General features: G+C 43.3%; 1 protein-coding gene across 6 annotated transcripts in view; it reads right to left on the reverse strand.

The window, feature by feature from the left end:
- LOC121284387 (B-cell scaffold protein with ankyrin repeats-like) overlaps positions 1-18,150 on the reverse strand; it is a 252,263-nt gene extending 234,113 nt beyond the window's left edge. For 3 of the 6 annotated variants that reach the window (XM_041199859.1, XM_041199831.1, XM_041199822.1), the window contains exons 1-2: positions 17,859-18,148; positions 14,773-15,174 (exon numbers count right to left, since the gene is read on the reverse strand). In XM_041199859.1, the coding sequence (XP_041055793.1) occupies positions 14,773-15,174; positions 17,859-17,871 (415 nt within the window). In that variant the 5' untranslated portion in view covers positions 17,872-18,148. Of the gene's footprint in view, positions 1-14,772; positions 15,175-17,858 lie in introns of all 6 variants that reach the window. The other 3 variants (XM_041199851.1, XM_041199845.1, XM_041199838.1) reach the window with 2 other exon arrangements.
- Between the last annotated feature and the right edge of the window lie 327 nt (positions 18,151-18,477).

Genomic DNA, 18,477 nt, shown 5'->3' on the forward strand with positions numbered 1-18,477 from the left:
ATGACTCTTCTTCAGAGGGAATTGTTCTATGCTCCTGAGAGATTACTGTCTTCAGTTACAGTGAGCAGGCAACAACAAACACAGCCAGACAATTACAGACAGAGCCAAAATGAGCAACCAAATTGTAACAACAGCAAAATACTGTGGATGCTGGAAATTTGAAATAAGAACAGAAAATGTTGGAAATACTCAGCAGGTTTGGCATTCTCTGTGGAGACCTCTCATTCAAACTGTCTAATCTATTTTGTCCACAAAAGTGATGTTTATCCTCAAGCCCGGCCACCTGTTAATTTCCTTTTCTTTGATCCAAAGGCAGTGGCTCATGGGGCAGTGGTCCAACAAGTGTCACACACCCTCTGATCGTTCATCCATTTGACCATTCCTCATCTCTGAGGCTACATAACATTGACTGTCTATTTGATTTTCAGAAGCATCTTACAGCAGTTACAGTTGATCACACAATACCCTTATAGGGGTTACTGTGTAGTTCAGAAACAGTAACCTCCCCCTAACCCAGGGTTTCTGAGACATATTACAGTTAGTGAACAACTGACATCAGCTAGTTCAACAGAGAAAGAAAGACTTGCATTTCAGTACTACCTTTCACACCCCAGGATATCCCAAAGTGCTTGAAAGTCAGTAAACTACTTTTAAAGTGTAGTCAATGTTATAATGGAGGAAACACTGCAGCCTAATAGTGCACATAAACCACGCCAAGGCCAAAGACTCTGCTTTTCATAATGTTGGTTGGGGTTAAACATTGGACTGGACAAACCCCCTGCTCATCTTTGAAACAGTGTCATGGATCATTTACATCCACTGGAAAGGATCAATGGGCTTAATGCCTCGTCCAAAAGAGGGCACCATCCAACAGTACAGTTCTTCCTCAGTACTGAGCCTGCGACAGCGCAGCCCTCCCTCAGTACTGAGCCTGCGACAGCGCAGCCCTCCCTCAGTACTGAGCCTGCGACAGCGCAGCCCTCCCTCAGTACTGAGCCTGCGACAGCGCAGCCCTCCCTCAGTACTGAGCCTGCGACAGCGCAGCCCTCCCTCAGTACTGAGCCTGCGACAGCGCAGCCCTCCCTCAGTACTGAGCCTGCGACAGCGCAGCCCTCCCTCAGTACTGAGCCTGCGACAGCGCAGCCCTCCCTCAGTACTGAGCCTGCGACAGCGCAGCCCTCCCTCAGTACTGAGCCTGCGACAGCGCAGCCCTCCCTCAGTACTGAGCCTGCGACAGCGCAGCCCTCCCTCAGTACTGAGCCTGCGACAGCGCAGCCCTCCCTCAGTACTGAGCCTGCGACAGCGCAGCCCTCCCTCAGTACTGAGCCTGCGACAGCGCAGCCCTCCCTCAGTACTGAGCCTGCGACAGCGCAGCCCTCCCTCAGTACTGAGCCTGCGACAGCGCAGCCCTCCCTCAGTACTGAGCCTGCGACAGCGCAGCCCTCCCTCAGTACTGAGCCTGCGACAGCGCAGCCCTCCCTCAGTACTGAGCCTGCGACAGCGCAGCCCTCCCTCAGTACTGAGCCTGCGACAGCGCAGCCCTCCCTCAGTACTGAGCCTGCGACAGCGCAGCCCTCCCTCAGTACTGAGCCTGCGACAGCGCAGCCCTCCCTCAGTACTGAGCCTGCGATAGCGCAGCCCTCCCTCAGTACTGAGCCTGCGATAGCGCAGCCCTCCCTCAGTACTGAGCCTGTGATAGCGCAGCCCTCCCTCAGTACTGAGCCTGCGACAGCGCAGCCCTCCCTCAGTACTGAGCCTGCGACAGCGCAGCCCTCCCTCAGTACTGAGCCTGCGATAGCGCAGCCCTCCCTCAGTACTGAGCCTGCGATAGCGCAGCCCTCCCTCAGTACTGACCCTGTGACAGCACAGCCCTCCCTCAGTACTGACCTTTCTACAGCGCAGCCTCCCTCAGTACTGACCCTGTGACAGTGCAGCCCTCCCTGCACACCGCACCCCACCTCACTCCACCAACCGTGCAGCACTTCCTCAGTATTGAGCTTTCTCTGGTGGTTTTGTTAACCCAGTCCCTGTAATGTAACTGATTCCTAAAGTCAGGAATAATTCCAGTTTCCATTAATTCTCAGTTTCCATTAATTCTCAGTCTTTATGAGTTCTCAGTGTAAATAACAGGAGTTATGCTACAATTGAACCTAACATCCCTGAGTTAAACAGAGACAAATTGTCTGCCACTTTCCTTACTAATCTCACGCATTTATACATTTGTTTACTAAAGATGCTGTGATGGTGATTTGCAGAAGGCACTTGACAAAGTTCCCCAAGTGTGTCTAGGTTAAAGTTCATGGAACAAATTACAAATTGTCACAAAGGATTGTTTTACATTACAAAGTATTTAAAGAGGGATGACAAACAGCACAGTGACATGGGGGAAAAGAAAATAATCTCACGCATTCAAAATTCCACAGCAATGGATCAGGAGCATAGCTTTATGAATGGAAAAACCCAGCTCCGGTGTTAATGATTGGTTGATTATGTTATTAAAGATACAAAGGTCATGAGCATTGTTTGATTAAAAACTTAACACATATAAAGAGAGTCAACTGCAGCTATGTTCACGGTCGGGTATCCTTAGAGAGGGAGCATGCAAGGTCCACTGGCACGATTGAAGCCTTTGTGACTGGTGGGCACTGCAGGGGCTGGAGTGCTTCATCAGCCCCCAAAACCGCGTTTTGATTTGATTTTGATATGTTTCCTTTAAGATTTTGCCTTTTCTTACAGTGTCCCTTTAAGGGGCTATCACTTTAATTTAATCTATTAATTTTCACATCTGGTTTTGTGTTAAGCTCAAAATAGTATAAAGAGAGTTAGTGCCCAGATTTTAGTGCTGTGCCTTAGATAGTTAAAGCTCCTGCCTAGGAAATAGGCAATTCTATTTCGAATCTCATCGTTGACTTTATCTGCAACTCCCAAACACAAGTAAACCTATAAAGTGTGTCAACTGGGACACTGGGTTGGTAGTTTGGAGGCAGAGATCTGTAATGCTGCATCCTGTGAATAAACCTATTGACAAGGAAAAGATTTGTGTCTTGTTTCATACTTCACCATCTGGCTTGGATCCATTTAACTCCAAGGTCACACCTCCCTGAAATGCGCATTGGAAAACTGTCATCCTTCTGCTGCGAAGGATGAGGTAAACCAATGGATTTTGTTCTTGAGCAGCCGGGACCATTTATTGATCCATCTCCTTCTCTGTTGCTGTTGTTGTCCTACGTGTCCCAAAGAAAATGGTGCGGGAAATCCCATCGCCATCTCACTCAGCATCCTCTGGGCTTCTCAATATTCAAATGATTTACATTTACATTATTCAATGAAGTTGGCTCATGCTTTGTGTTGCCACAATAATACTCGAGGAAAAACTGTTTCAGTGCCTCTGCCATGTTACTGGGCTCCAAATGATCTCATTGTGATGTTGCATAGAATACAGAGCACAGAAACAGGCCACGTGACTCCACTGGTCTATTCAGATGATTAAACTCCACATGCACTTCCCCTTCACAGGAAGAGGGAGAGGCTCTTCGGCATACCCTTTAATTCCTTTCTGCCTCATGTATTTATCCAGTTTCCCTTTAAATGCGTCTAAACTACTCATCTCAACCACTCCCTGCGAGTTCCATACTCTAGCCACTCTGGGTAGATTTCTAGTCTGAAGAAGGACCTTGTTTATATAGCATTCAGATCATTATTTTAATTTCCTCTGACTCTGGGTTTCATTTTTCAGTCAATTCTCTTCCATAAATTAATAAGTCTTTGCATTAACATTAATATTTGACAGCGAGGTTTGGCAACCTAGACTCCATTGATAAATAAACTCCGTCACCATTGACATTTAAGTGGTCTGATATCTCTTAGATGGCTTATTTACCTGAAGACTTTTTAAATAAAGAGTTTATTACACAGGGGTTACAGCTGCAGGTTAACATATCTGTTAACGTCAAGCGGTGAAGTTGACTAACTGTATGGGCAGTTTTTGCAGATTGGCAAACACACCTCCTCCATGCTGAAAAGGTGCCCTATTTTCAAAGCCAACAAAGGAACACAGGAACATGGGGAAGCCATTCAACACCTCGTGCCTGTTCTACCATTCTGTTAGATCATGGGTGATCCTGGTATCTAAAATCCATCTACCCTCCTTGGTCCCTTAGCCCTTAATATCCATAATCAACAAAAATCTATTAATCTGGGTTTGAAATTTTCAGTTAACCCTGAGCAGGTTTTTGGGGAGAGTTTTCCAGATTTCCATTACCCTGTGTGTGAGGAAGTGCTTACTGACATCACCCCTGAACGGCCTGGATCTAATTTTAAGGTTCTGCCACCTTGTTCTACACTCCCCCCGCACCAACCTACCCCTGTCCCTGAGGAAATAGTTTCTCTCTACCAACCCTATCGAATCCTTTAATCATCTTAAATACCATCAGTGAGGTCACCCCTTAATCTTCTACACTCAAGAGAAAACAAGCCCTGTCTATGCAATCTGTCCTCATTATTTAACTCTTTTAATCCTGGTATATATCCTCCTCCAAGGCCAGTCTATCCTACCCTCAAATGCAGAGCACACATCTTCTTTTAATTTATTCATTCAAGGGGTGTGGGCATCGCTGGCTGGGCCAGCATTTATTGTCCATCTCTAATTGCCCTTGAGAGGGAGGTGGTGAGATGCCTTCTTGAAACACTGCAGTCCATGTGGGGTAGGTACACCCATAGTGCTGTTAGGGAGAGAGTTCCAGGTTTGAATGGTGAGACTCTAAATGGGGTCTAACCAGAACTTTATACATTATATCAGTTGCATCCCTTTGTACGTCAACTGTATTGAGATAGAGGATAATATTCCATTAGCCTTTTCAATGATATTTGTACCTGTCCACTAGCATCAAAAGTCTTAGTTCCTCAATGGGAAAAGAACATGTTTTTTTAAAAAACTCTTTGAAGCAGCATTCTACACTATTCAGGGTGTCCCCACCAGCTCAGCCACATTAGTGTTCACTTAGACACAAAGAAAATCACCACAGGCAGATTACTTGACCCTTAAATACTTGTAGCATTTATGCCATGAACCTAATTGACAAAAGTCTAATTTTTTGCAAGAAATTAGAAGGGTAGGAATCCTTTGATGATAGAAAATTTGAATCAAAAATCACAAACTCCACATACAATTCTAAACCGTGATGTGCGTTTAGTTTTAAAATTCTGATTAATTTAGATTCCGATTCTTCAAACACATGACACCGACATCAAAGACTGGATCCCTAATGGACAGAAAATTCATTTATTGTTTTAATATGATGCCGTTCTTGAATAAAGTCCATTAAAGGACTAATTAAATGTGCACTCTAAGTAATTGGCATCATTGCAGGTATTTATTGACAGATCTACAGAATGGCAAAGATTTTCCTTCCAGCGACTGAATGAATAGACATGGTTCAATGTCAGCAAACCATCACCCTCCTTGGTGCACCAGCCCTTAATATTCATACCCAGTATCATACGGTTAATTGTATTTCAATTGTATTTAATTAAATGTAGGTGGAGGGCATTATTTGGGGTTTCCCCCATAGACCAATTGATAGGGACTCTACCCTCTGACCATTTGAAGTGAATTATTTGCAAGAGGTGGCTGTGCCAGAAAGTCTGCCCACTGAACAGTCTGGTTGATCAGCTAAAATTTTAAGCAGCATTCCATCGATCGCCGCATGATTCCTTTCACAGAGTCCCATTGCTGAAAGGACTTTCAATCTGCTGTATTCATAACCAGGATATTCGGGGAGGCAGTGTCACAGTGGTATTTTCACTGGGCTAGTAATCCAGAGACTCAGGGTAATGCTTTGGGGACTTGGGTTTGAATCCCGCCACGGCAGATGGTGAAATTTGAATTCAATTTTTAAAAAAAATCTGGAATTAAAAGTCTGATGATGACCATAAAACTATTACCCTTCAGGGAAGGAAGCTGCTCAATGGTTGAAGAAGTGGATAAAACGCTCAGTCATGGAGGTACAGGCACACAAGCACCGCCTGTACCTGCAGTTCTAGCAAATGGACATTGTGCTGGAAATACAGAATCTCCAAGATTCTTGCTGTTGTCTGAGATCGGAGCAAAGTTTAAAACCAAGAGGCAAATGGCTCCATGAACTCAAAGTTAAAGTTTAACTTAATTGTTGATACTCCTGGGTGAGACAAACATCCTGAAAGAAACGGTTAATATTCTTTAGCATTTTCACATTTTATGTCAGAGTTTTAATTTCACTATTTCATTGGTATACTTCCACATACTTAAAGGTCTTCGCACTGCTATGCTAGTGATATTTTAGATGCGATATAAGCTGACACTGATGGTGATGCTCATCATAAAGTCTGTCAAACATTATATTAGCCTTCACATATAACGGGCAAAGGCACAAACATGCTCACTATAGACAGCAGGGATTCACTGTAGGAGTGAGGGGGGAGGGTACAATTATATGACTGGGGCACTGAGAGAGCAAGGGTAGACTGGAGATGATAGTGAGGCAGGGACATAGGGGGAGAGAGTGGGACTGGCATCTTCAGCCCATCTGCTTAAACTAGAATTATAAACAAATCCCAGAACACTGAAACATATTTTACAGTATTGTCCATTTCTCTCTAGTTACAGATATAAAAATATATTCTTCCATTAACTCATTATTTTCCTATTTGAATATGTTTAACACAATGTGAGTGTATGAACATGAATTTTCTGAGTGTGTCCAGGACAGAAAGTATTCATTCTGCCCTGTACATAGGGAAAAATCACACACAGACTGCCAGTGGATACATCAACAAATTGAAGATCACAGGAAATGCAGATAAGAGCAAAGAACTGCGGATGCTGGAAATCCAAAACAATAACAAAAATAAAACTACCTGGAAAAACTCAGCAGGTCTGACAGCATCTGCAGACAGGAACAGAGTTAACGTTTCGAGTCTGTATGACTCTTCAACAGAACACAGGAAATGCAGGCACTGACTTCCTAATTCTAAGCCAGATTGGTGACAGGAAGGGAGAATAACCCAATATTTAATAATGGGGCTTTACCAAAATGTGACAGGAAAGTGTTATCGGGTGTGCCAGTCACAGGAAATGCATGCTTTTCACAATGTGTTTAATAATTATAGATGGATAGATAATTTCCCAAACTTCAGACTGTTTCTTGAAAAATATCTAGCAGTGATGCCACAGTTGTCAATATTACAATGAAAGCGTTATCATAACTGACTTGGGAACGCAGAACAGGCAAAGAAATGGTCAAAGTTTAAACAGTCTGGCCTAGAAATTCAACCATGCAGCAACCATTTCTCAGGTCTAAGCCTCCATTTTGATGGCAGGTGGGATGTGTGTGCTCAATAGGAGTTGAAAGTGCGTCACCCACCATATTAATGTAAGTAGGAGTTCACCTGTTTCAGGCTCACTCTACAGACTTGGTTTGCCCGAAAACCAGGTCTATATGTGGCCTAACAGGCAGGTCTTAAGGGTCACAAGTAAGGTAGGCACTTAAAACATTGAGACTGAGAGAGCAGGTCACGACCCACTACCACTCTCCCTCCCATACAATCACCCTACTCTCCCTAATCACTGCCAATATCCCCTTCCCGATCACCTCTCCCCAATCACTGTCAATAGATACAGCTTCATCATAAAAAGGGCCGAGGCCCAATATCACAAGCTGCTCGGACTGGCCCATTCAGCTCAGGGATCATTCTGGACATGCACTAATTTCCAGGCCTGTGTGCATTATAGAGCTGAAATTAGGAAGCTCTTCTGCTAACACAAACTCGCTGAGAATAAACATAGTGCACAAAATGGGGACTGTATCACTGTTGCCTCCCTCATTCCCATGCTCACGTCCAGTAAAGCTTTACATCAGTGCTGGAGTCACACAGGTTTTGTACTTACAAATAATAACAGCCACAAGGAAGTGAGAACAATGCTTTTATCTAATCCCCAGATTTAAATGGCTCCTTTCTGATACTGTTTAAAGAAGGACAGGGAGCAGAATACTTCAATTAACATCATACAAACATGCCATTCATTCACTTGCTGACTATGGAATCTTGCTGTGCACAAATGGGTCACTGGGTTTGCGTACAAAGCAACAGTGACTGCACTTCAAAACTAATTCATTGGCTGAGAAGTGTTTGGTGTATACTGAGAATATAATGGGCGCTAAATAAATGCAAGCTCTTTCTCTCTGACTGAGTTTATGCATTATCTCAACGCCTTGGATTGGTTACCGCTCTGTAAAAACGTTAAGCGTCGGTGATTCAAATGACAGTTTCCTCCCTTACAAACAAGATAATAGAGTATAAAACATGTGTTATAGGTGATAAAGACATTCATTACCAAGGGTTATAAGTTATGCTACAGTTGATAAAACTTGGGTCAGACCCCATCTGGAGTAACTGGGTTCAGTTCTGGGCCCTGCACCTCAGGGTGGAAACAGTGGCCTTGGAGGAGGTGCAGCACAGATTCCCCACAATGATACTGGGGCTATAAGGGTTCATTATGAGCACCAGTTGCATAGATTGGCTTGTATTCCCTTGAGTATCGATGATTAAGGGGTGATCCAATTAAGGTGTTTAAGGAGTGAATAGGGTCGATAGAGAGAAACTATTTCTTCTGGGTGGGGGGAGCCCAGAACAAGGGGGTAGAACTTTAAAATTCAAGCCGGGCCAGTCAGGGGTGATGTCAGGAAGCACTTCCTCACACAAAGAGGTGGGAAATCTGGAACACTCTCCCCCAAAAAGCTGTTGAGTCTGGGGGTCAATTGGAAATTTTAAAACTGAGATTGATAAATTTTTGTTGGGCAACAGGTATTAAGGGCAGTCTCAAGGGGCTAAATGTCCTCCTCCTGTTCCTTAGAATCAATGTAAAGGAACCTTCTAGAAACTTATAGCAACGGTAGCAGCATTATTAAACAGTAAACAGTAAACAGTAAACAGTAAAACATACAAGAGAGCTCCCAGTCTCCATTCTGAGAGCTAGCTTCAGCACCGTCATTTTGAACACTGAGTAAACTGCCCTGTGAAATTTGTACAATATATAGGTTATAAAATAAGAGCGATTGATGCAGAACTTGAATTTCTTTATTCAAATCACGTTGTTAACCTGTCAAGCTTTAGGTCAGTATCAGTCCAACCTAATCAATTTCCTGCCTTGTTATCACACAAGGGGAACATTATTCTCTCTCTAGTATCTCATTTGTGTAATTTATTTGATAATAATACTGGGACAGTTTCCTTGTATTCCACACAAGTTACCAATCTCAGCATTTGCTGGGTCAGAAAACAAATATCAATGATTTGGCAAAGAGTGAGAGTTTTAGCAACGTGCCTTACTGACAATGCAAATATTATTCAAAAATTCATTAGCATGTTTCTTAACAACAGCACATCAGCAACAAAGGCTCTTCCTGTTTCAATTCCCCAAACAGAGCTGGGTGATGAGGGAACTGAGACAGAGAGTATGTCCTTGTTTTCTGTTACTTATCAGTAAGGCAGTCTGACTGGCCAGCTGTGACTCAGGGGGTAGTGCCCTTGGGGGAGGGGGAGGGGGAGGGGAGGGGGGGTAGATAGCACTCTGGGGTCAGAATCAGGTCCTTATGGGTTCAAGCCCTAATCCAGAAACCTGGGTTGGAATTTTATGCTTTTCCCAGGGACAGGATGGAAGGCAGGCGCTGGGCATAATATTGGGTACCTGGGCAGCAGCACCATGCCTGTTACCTACCTGAACCCTGCCCCTACCTGCCCTGTGTGTTTTGAGGTCCTGAAGTGGCCACATAAGGGCCTCTTCCCACTGCTGCTGATGGCTGCCACCAAGTGTCCAAGCCAGTGCCTTCTATTTGGAACCCTCTGCCTATTGAAGACCACCTCAAGACACGTCCCAGTCCTGGTTTCCCTTTTTCCCTTTTCTGTCCACCCTGGTACCTGCAAGAACTTGGACTTGCCTTGTTTTGGAGTCCTGGCTCCTCCTCTTAAGCTCATGTGTAAAATTCCGCCCTTGAGCACACAAATCCATACCAACACTTCCAGTTCAGTACTGAGGGAGCGCCGCGCTGTCGGAGGGTCAGTACTGAGGGAGTGCCGCGCTGTTGGAGGGTCAGTACTGAGGGAGCACCACGCTGTCAGAGGGTCAGTACTGAGGGAGCGCCACGCTGTCAGAGGGTCAGTACTGAGGGAGTGCCGCACTGTCAGAGGGTCAGTCCTGAGGGAGCGCTGCACTGTCGGAGGGTCAGTACTGAGGGAGCGCCGTGCTGTTGTAGGGTCAGTACTGAGGGAGTGCCGTGCTGTCTGAAGGTGCTGTGTTTTGGATGAGATGTTCTTCTGAGGTCCCCCTTACATTCTCAGGTGGATTTAAAGTTCCACAGCAGAATTACAAAGAGTAGGGGAGTTTTGTCCAATATCGATCCTTCAATCCAAATCACTAAAACAGATTACTTAATTATTTATTTCATTGGCGTTTGTGAGACTTTGCTGTGTACAAATTGGCTGCCATCTTTCTTAAAACAATAACTATATTTTGAAATTATTTAATTGGCTGTAAAGAGTTTTGGGACATCCTGAAATCATGAGAAGTGCTTTAGAATTTTAAGTTCTCTGTTTACTTCAGGAGGAGCTTCTCACTGCAGCCAAAGCTTATAAAAAGAACAGCACAAATTCAGAAAATTGACTAATTTCTCAATCATGATATTGAGAAACCACAAGTTAAATGGTTTCCGGCAATTAGTGATCGGATATGTTATTGTTATGGTTGAAATGCTACAATATCTTCTGATTCACTATTAATCCCAATATTGGAAGTTAAGATTCTAACTGTAGTCACAGGATCTTTAACGCAATCTCAACAGGTAAAATGTTTGTATTTCTGATCTCAAGCAGCATGGCAGCAATGTAGAGACACACCTGAAAATTATAATCCAGACCTATAGGAGATGAAGTTCAACAGGAGCTGTTACAATCATCTGCTACAACTACAGAAGGATACAGAATCCTGAAAAATTAGCTTAGACAGACGCTTAGTCTGTTTTTCCAGGATTTTCCTGTTTCCCATGCAACTGAAAGAATTAAACAATGAGATAAGGTGCCCCAGACTAGACTTATATTTCCTTGAGTATAGAAGGTCCTTGAGTGGGCATGTTGGCCTTTATTGCAAGGGGACTGTAGTACAAGAATAAATAAGTCTTGCAACAGTTTACAGGGTTTTGGTGAGACCACATCTGGAATACTGTATGCAGTTTTGGTCTCCATACACAAGGAAGGATGCACTTGCCTTTGAGGCAGTACAGCGAAGGTCCACTAAACTGGTCCCTGGGATGAGGGAGTTGTCCTATGAAGCAATGCTGAGTAAATTGGGTTTAAATTCTCTGGAGTTTAGAAGAATGAGAGGCGAACTCATTGAAACATACAAGATTCTGAAGGGGTTTCACAGGATGGGCGTTGAGAGATTGTTTCCCCCGAGTAGGAAATTTACAACACGGGGGCCCAGTCTGAGGATAAGGAGCCGATCATTTAGGGCTGACATAAGGAGAAATTACTTCACTCAAAGGGTTGTAAGTCTTTGGAATTCTCTACCCCAGAGTGTTGTGGATGCTCCATCATTGAATATATTTAAGGTTGGAAGAGACAGATTTATTGTCTCTCCGGGAATCAAAGGACATGAGGAGTGAGCGGAAAAGCGGGGTTGAGGTAGGAGATCAGCCATGATTGTACTGAATGGCAGAGCAAATTTGAGGGGCCGAATGGTCTACTCCTGCTCTTATTTCTTATGTTGTTAGAACTTTAAGAGCAATCTAATCAAGGCATTCAAGATAAATAAAGAAATTGATCAAGTAGCTGGAGTTAAGGTACAGATCAGCCATGATCTTGCTGAATGAAGGAACTGGCATGAGGGGCTGAATGGTCTCTTCCAGTTTCTAATTTTCTCTTATGCTAAAGTCATGAGGGACAATTAGTAGATGCCCCACCACCCCCAAATCAGATTTATTCCCTTATTTTCTAGAGGCAGAACTTTGATAATCAGAGAGAAACATTATCAAGGTGAGTAGCTCTGTTGGAATTAAGGCTGTGAAGCAAATGATTTTTTTTGGGCCTGCTTTTGACCCAGTTTATCATGGTGCTGCACATTAATGAAACTTTTGGTGCTTGACCTTGGATTTCTGGTGACTTTGCTGAAAATATGATTTTCAGTAACTTTGCTTCTACCGTAAAAGTGTGACAAGTGACCCTGTTAAAGAAATTTAGACTGCTCTGTCAATGCTCATAGTAAATTAGGGTTCATACTGTTAAAAAAAACAAACATTGGAGTGGGAAGGTTTGTGCAGGACAGACCGTTTTGCCGTTCCCTCCTCCGTACACCCGCAATCTGAAGATGTACATTACTCCTGTGTACTATTTATTCCCCATCGTCTTTGATAGGTGGCTATTCTAAAGCAGAGAGACAGACAAGTACAGTCAGCTTTCCACACTGGAACTCAGGAACTGGCTTTTCCTTCAAGGTGAGAAATTTGGGAGGGTCACTCCTTGATGGACAGAGTTGAGAGGACGAAGCTGAGAACTGGCTTGGTTTCTCTTCCACTCTCAGAAGAGATACAGGAGCGATCTCTCTCTCCCCCTGTCAACAGTGAGACACACCCAGTAAAGATACATGCAATGTGGAGCAAATCCTATGTGTAACCTGAAGTCAGGATCAGTTTAACTTGTAAATTCTACGAGTTCTGCCTCAAAATAGTGACAAAGATGCACATTTTAAAAATTTTTATTATGGTATGAAGGGCAACAGGAAATATCTCAATGCCAACCTCTATCCTGCTCATTCATACATTCCATAGGCCAAAACAAAACAACGAGGTGGTTTATCTCAAAACGAGGCTTTTAAGTTCATCTAAGAACACAGGAGGGTGTTTGTGGAGGCACATGTCAGGTCAACAGTCTCCAGTACACAAAACAAAAGGGCTGATATCAACAGGTCCCAGTCACACTAATACAGAACTGAAATACTGGGGATGCTGGAAATCTGAAATAAAAACATAAAAAGCTGGAAATACCAGATCAGAAAGCGGAGAGAAGCAGAGTTAACAGCCAGGATTTTCTGGCACTAACACCGAAGGGCATCTTCATGGACGGGACAGGAACAGGAACATTTGGTGAGCCACTGACTTTTAACAGCTCTCCAAATTTTCTCATCCTGCCTGCCAAAATGGCCACTGGTGTCAGGACCAGAAAATCCCACCCAACGTTTCAAGTCAATAACCCTTCACTGCATTTCAAGCAATTTTGTTTTAATTCCTTGTCATACTACTATTGAACTAGACATTGAGCAGTAATGGTTCGCTCTTGGCCATAAGGAAACAAGATCTGTTCATGGGAACGAGCTGTGATGCTATAACTTTGGTGGGGGGGGGGGGGGGGGGGGGGGCATTGGTGGGGGGGAGGGTGGGGAGGGTTTGGGGGGAGGGTGGTCAATATCTAAAGCAGTCACTGAGGGAATGAGGACTGAGTTTGGGAGGGGGTGGGGGAGGAGATGACTTGATGTAGAGAATTGTTAAGAGCATTGAAGTTGTTCATCACAGGGAGTAGTTGAGGTGTAGAGTTTTGCACCCTGTAAGGGATAGGTGGACGATTATTTGAAATGGAGGAAGGTTCAGGAGAAAGAGCAGGACAGTGGAATTAGTTTCCAAACACTTCTACAAAGAGCTGGTACAGCTCTGATGGGCAAGATGGTCTGCTTCTGAACTGTAAACTTCTATTGTTTTACACTATTTCTACAACAGTACTGAGTGTGAGAATGACAGAATTGTAGAACACAGAAGGGTGCCATTTGGCTCATTAGCGTGAGCCAGCATTTTGAAAGTTACCCAATTAATCCAATTACCCCATACTCATGTAAACTTCTTCCCTTCAAACGTTTATCCAATTCTCTTCAGAAAGTTACTACTGAATTTGCTTCTACCACTTTCAGGCAATGCATTCGAGATCACAACAGTATGTAAGTAGGTACTTAGCCATAGTCCTCAAAGGATCATAGGCATCTCTCTCCATTAGAGAGACACAATTGGTTATATAGCTTGAGGGGCACCACTCTGCAAGTGTGGGGCAAGGCAAGCCGCCACAACTGGTGTTAAGCTCCATTAGTTGTCTGGAAATGAAGACTGAAACCAAGACAGACTCCTTAAGATAGAGTTTTATTACTGATCATAAAACTCTCCACAGACAAAACATTTTGTTTCACCTATTATCCCTTTTATAAAACCAAAAGGGTACTTATGTTGTTAACTAATAATTAGCAATTGAACTCTTTTAACTGTTTCCTTCCCCAACAGCTGGCACAGGGATTGAACCCGCACTGTTGGCATAAGCCATCTAGAGAACTAAGCTAACTGACCCCATGGATCACAACTCACTGAGTTAAAACATCTTTCCTCGTGTGGTTTTCTTTCATTCTTGGGGTGTGGGTGTTTATTACCCAACCCTAATTGCCCTTGTGGCCTCTGGTTTCTGAAAGTCTGTGATTAAAGAAATATGGTACAAAGCCTGGATATTCTTTCAGAGCCTTCCTTCAGGTTTAAACCATGCTCCAATCCATCCACAATTATCAAGCTATATTATCCTTTTTTAACACTTGCTAGTTTTCTTTGAAGTTCTAAAATAAGGATAAATGACAATACTTGCAGCTGGTGTAACCATCAGGAATGTGTCACTAAATATAAAAATTTAACAATTCCAAATTCAAAAATGTCATAACTTCACCTGAATTAATGATGCTGCTGACAACAGACAGATATTCCTGAGCATCCTGATCACTCGAAAGCTCCCAGACCCCTCTCTCTGCAGGCACCAGCTTGTAGAGTTCATCTGAATTTGGCACTCCACAGAGCAACACCACCACTTCACCAGGAGGTTGCAAGATCTTGCCAAGCTGGATTCTCTTTGAGGTAGTCAGTGCAGTTAGGAAACCAGGGGTCAGTACCAGCAATTTACATCTGTAGGTAACCAGGTTAGGAGTAGCAATCCTCAGATCATTGAGACATCCGACTTTATAGCTGCAGATACTCTGTGGATTTAATGCTTCTAAGAAAATCTGTTTCAAATATGCGTTCCACTCTTCTGCCTCCTCCGTGTACAGGATCGCTAGGTCTGTGCTCAAGGTTTCTTTAACAGAAAAGTAAACACAGATAATAATTTTATCAAATTATACTCTGATGCAAACAGACTACAGTTTTGTACTTGTCAGTTTATTACTGACTGTAAAGATGGTACTCCGGTGTGTGTCACCTATAGTTCAGTTGGCTGGGTTTTCCGAATTAGTCAGAAGATCATGGATTCAAGTCCCACTCCAGAGACATGAGAACAAAGCCTGAACTCACACTCCAGCACAGTATGGAGAGAGCCCTGCGTTGCGGGAGGATGAGCACCGCACCGTGGCGGGGCAAGCGCTGAGGGAGTGCTGCACCGTGGGAGGTGCCATCTTTTGGATGAGACTTCAAACCAAGGCTCTGGCCAGTTGGATGTAAATGATCTCATGGTCACTATTCCAAGGTCAATTGGGGGAGTTTCTCCCAATGCCCTGGCAAATATTTATCTATCATTCAATCAATATCACTAAAAAAAAATTTTATGCAGTCTTTATCTCATTGCTATTTTTGGAACTTTCTTTCCTCAGATTGGCTGCCGTGTTAGCTGGGGAAGCAGTGGAAATATCCTGGTTGAATGCTGGAGGAGTTTTATAGGGCAAGGAAGGTCATGAACTTAATAAACATAAAAAGCTACTTCTTCCTGACAGCATCAGGTAGTTCTTTTAAAGACTACTGTTTAGATCACTCAACACCTGATAGAACAGGGACCAACACAAGCTTTATCCATTTTATTCAGGATCCTCTAGCATGTCTAGGGCACTGATTTCTATATTTAAAAAGTTTCCAAGACTTAATCAAATTCTAGGCCGGCATATCTGCAGCTCAGAGGGAGTGCTGCATCGTCACAGGTACCATCCCTTTAAACTGAGATGTCTACATTTTCAAGTGGGGGATAGATGTTGGTTCTTTGTGCTTCTGCAAACGCTGCTACAGGATCTTTTACAAACATCACACAATCTCAATTTAAAATCTAATTAGAAAGGCAGCTCCTCACAATGCTCACTTCATAGCACAACCACACTCTCCTGATTCAGAGATAACAGTACTACCAATTGAACCAACTGATACTTATTCTCTATGATTGCTGCATAGTTACTGACATTTGGAATTGAGATTCTACAATGGAAAACTGTTGGCTTTTATTAGTACAACCACTTCAATTTCTTAGCAGAATTGAAATTATATAATGTAACACTGAGGAGAGTGTTTCGTTGTTAAATGAGTTTAAGTTTAGCCAATGTACCCAGAGATAGATGCTAAACGCTATTTTGAGAAATAATTCATCCAAAGCATTAGTGATAAAACAATTAAAGCATATAATCTCTCAGAGCTGGGTAATAAGAGAACTCCAGGGTGCGGTGGTTATGGTCAGCCTGTTAGAATAATGGAATAGTTACAGCACAGAAGGTGGCCATTCAGCCTATCGTGTCTGTGCTGGCCCTCTGAAGGAGCAATGCATCTCATGCCACTCCTCTGCCTTCTGCCCGTAGCCTTGCAAATTTTTCCTTTTCAGATAATGATCCAATTCCCTTTTGAATGCTTCAACTGAAATCCACCTCCAGCACACCCTCAGGCAGTACATTCCAAATCCCAAATCCCTGTGTGAACGAGTCTTTCCTCATGTCTCCATTGCTTCTTTTGCCAATTATCTTAAATATGTGTCCTCTGGTTCTCCATCCGTCTGCCAATGGGAACAGTTTCTCCCTATCTACTCTGTCCAGACCCATCATGATTTTGAATACCTCTATCAAATCTCCTGTTGGCTAATGTTGGATGATTATTTAGAAATCGTTTCACCTGTGAAATTGTTCATATTGATATTGATAGAGACGTGAAACCTGGCTTGAGGTTAAAGGTAACCAATTAAAAGAGACATTCTCTTTGAAACTAGAAGGCATCTAAAATAGAGAAACGCCGTTAACCAAATACATCGGAAACTTCTGAAATCGCCAACGTTATCGAACAGCCTCTCGTGATTGATTAAATACAGAATCAACACTCTCACAATACCAGCAAACACCTTCCTCAAAGATCGTTTTTATTTGTTGAAAACTTTCTTGGTATCATCATGGAAATCCAGAGCCTTGGAGGCGATCTCAATGTCACTGCACCGAAACAGGCCATTCAGCCCAGCGGGTCGATGCTGGAGCCCCTGCCTCACATCAGCCTCCTTTCGCCCAACTTCATCCCAGCCTAAAGTAACGCCTGTTAGTTGAATAATTTCTGACAATTTTACCTTCTGTTGTACGCTGTTGTTAGTTCAGGTTGAACTTAAATGAAGCAGTGAGTTCAGATATTAATGTTTCTGACCAGTGTCGATATTAGGAGATTTTCGGTCTAGGAAGACCATCTTTTGACCAAAGGTGCTAGCAGCGACAGAATTTCAAAGTCATTTAAAAATAACCATCAGAATTTATCATCCCAATCAGATATGGGAATCTCAGCAAAACATTCGGGATTCACACGGCCTGTATATTCACAATTTATTGCATTAAATCGCTCTGTTCGCGGTCAGTGCAATAACCCTTTACTTCCACAATTAACCGAGGTTCATTTTGCACAATAATACAACTAGTCTTCATTTCAAACGGTATCGATCGGATCTGAGACCCAGCCCGACAATCGCATTCGGTAGACAGACAGAGACATGAACACTAAGAGCAGAATGAACCCCAACACGACGAGGAAACCCGCTCCTACCTGAGCGCTTCATGTTTACGGCGCAGGGTAAATTCTAGCGGATCTCTAGCTGCCAGCCTGCTACCTGGCGATGACCCAACACTCTACAGAGAAGAGAACATTGTCCCTCCAGTTTATGTGAAAGAATTTGTGTACAGCCACTTCCTGATCTGTAACTATAGGCCAATAGCATCATTCTCTGAAGCAGCTCGATATATTGTAAACTAGCGGCTGTTCGGTATATTTTTAGTTTCTGGAACGACCTGTTGCTTCCTGCGTAAAAGCAAAACAGAAAGTTGAAATATTGGGGTTGGTTTTTTGTTGCATTAAATTGACAGGTGTCCCAGAGCTAAGCACAAACTGACTGGGCCTTGCAAGAGTTTAGGCAGCTGAGGCTCTGCTCCGAATGTTAAACCTAGTGGAGCATTTGAAAATTGGTGTTTCCAAACTTCCAGAAATTGCATTTATTTCGGCGGGGATAATCGATGGGGAAAATTTCCTCCTCCTATTCCTTGCTGGACAGTTTTTACTGGAGTCTCCAGCATTCATTTCCAAGCGCTGCTGAGGGAAACATCCAGGAGAAAAACCCGAAAAAATAGATTGTTTCTTTCATTTCCATTCAGCACCACCTTAGTTACAA

Source organism: Carcharodon carcharias, chromosome 1 (assembly GCF_017639515.1).
Source record: "Carcharodon carcharias isolate sCarCar2 chromosome 1, sCarCar2.pri, whole genome shotgun sequence".
Lineage (NCBI taxonomy): Eukaryota > Metazoa > Chordata > Chondrichthyes > Lamniformes > Lamnidae > Carcharodon > Carcharodon carcharias.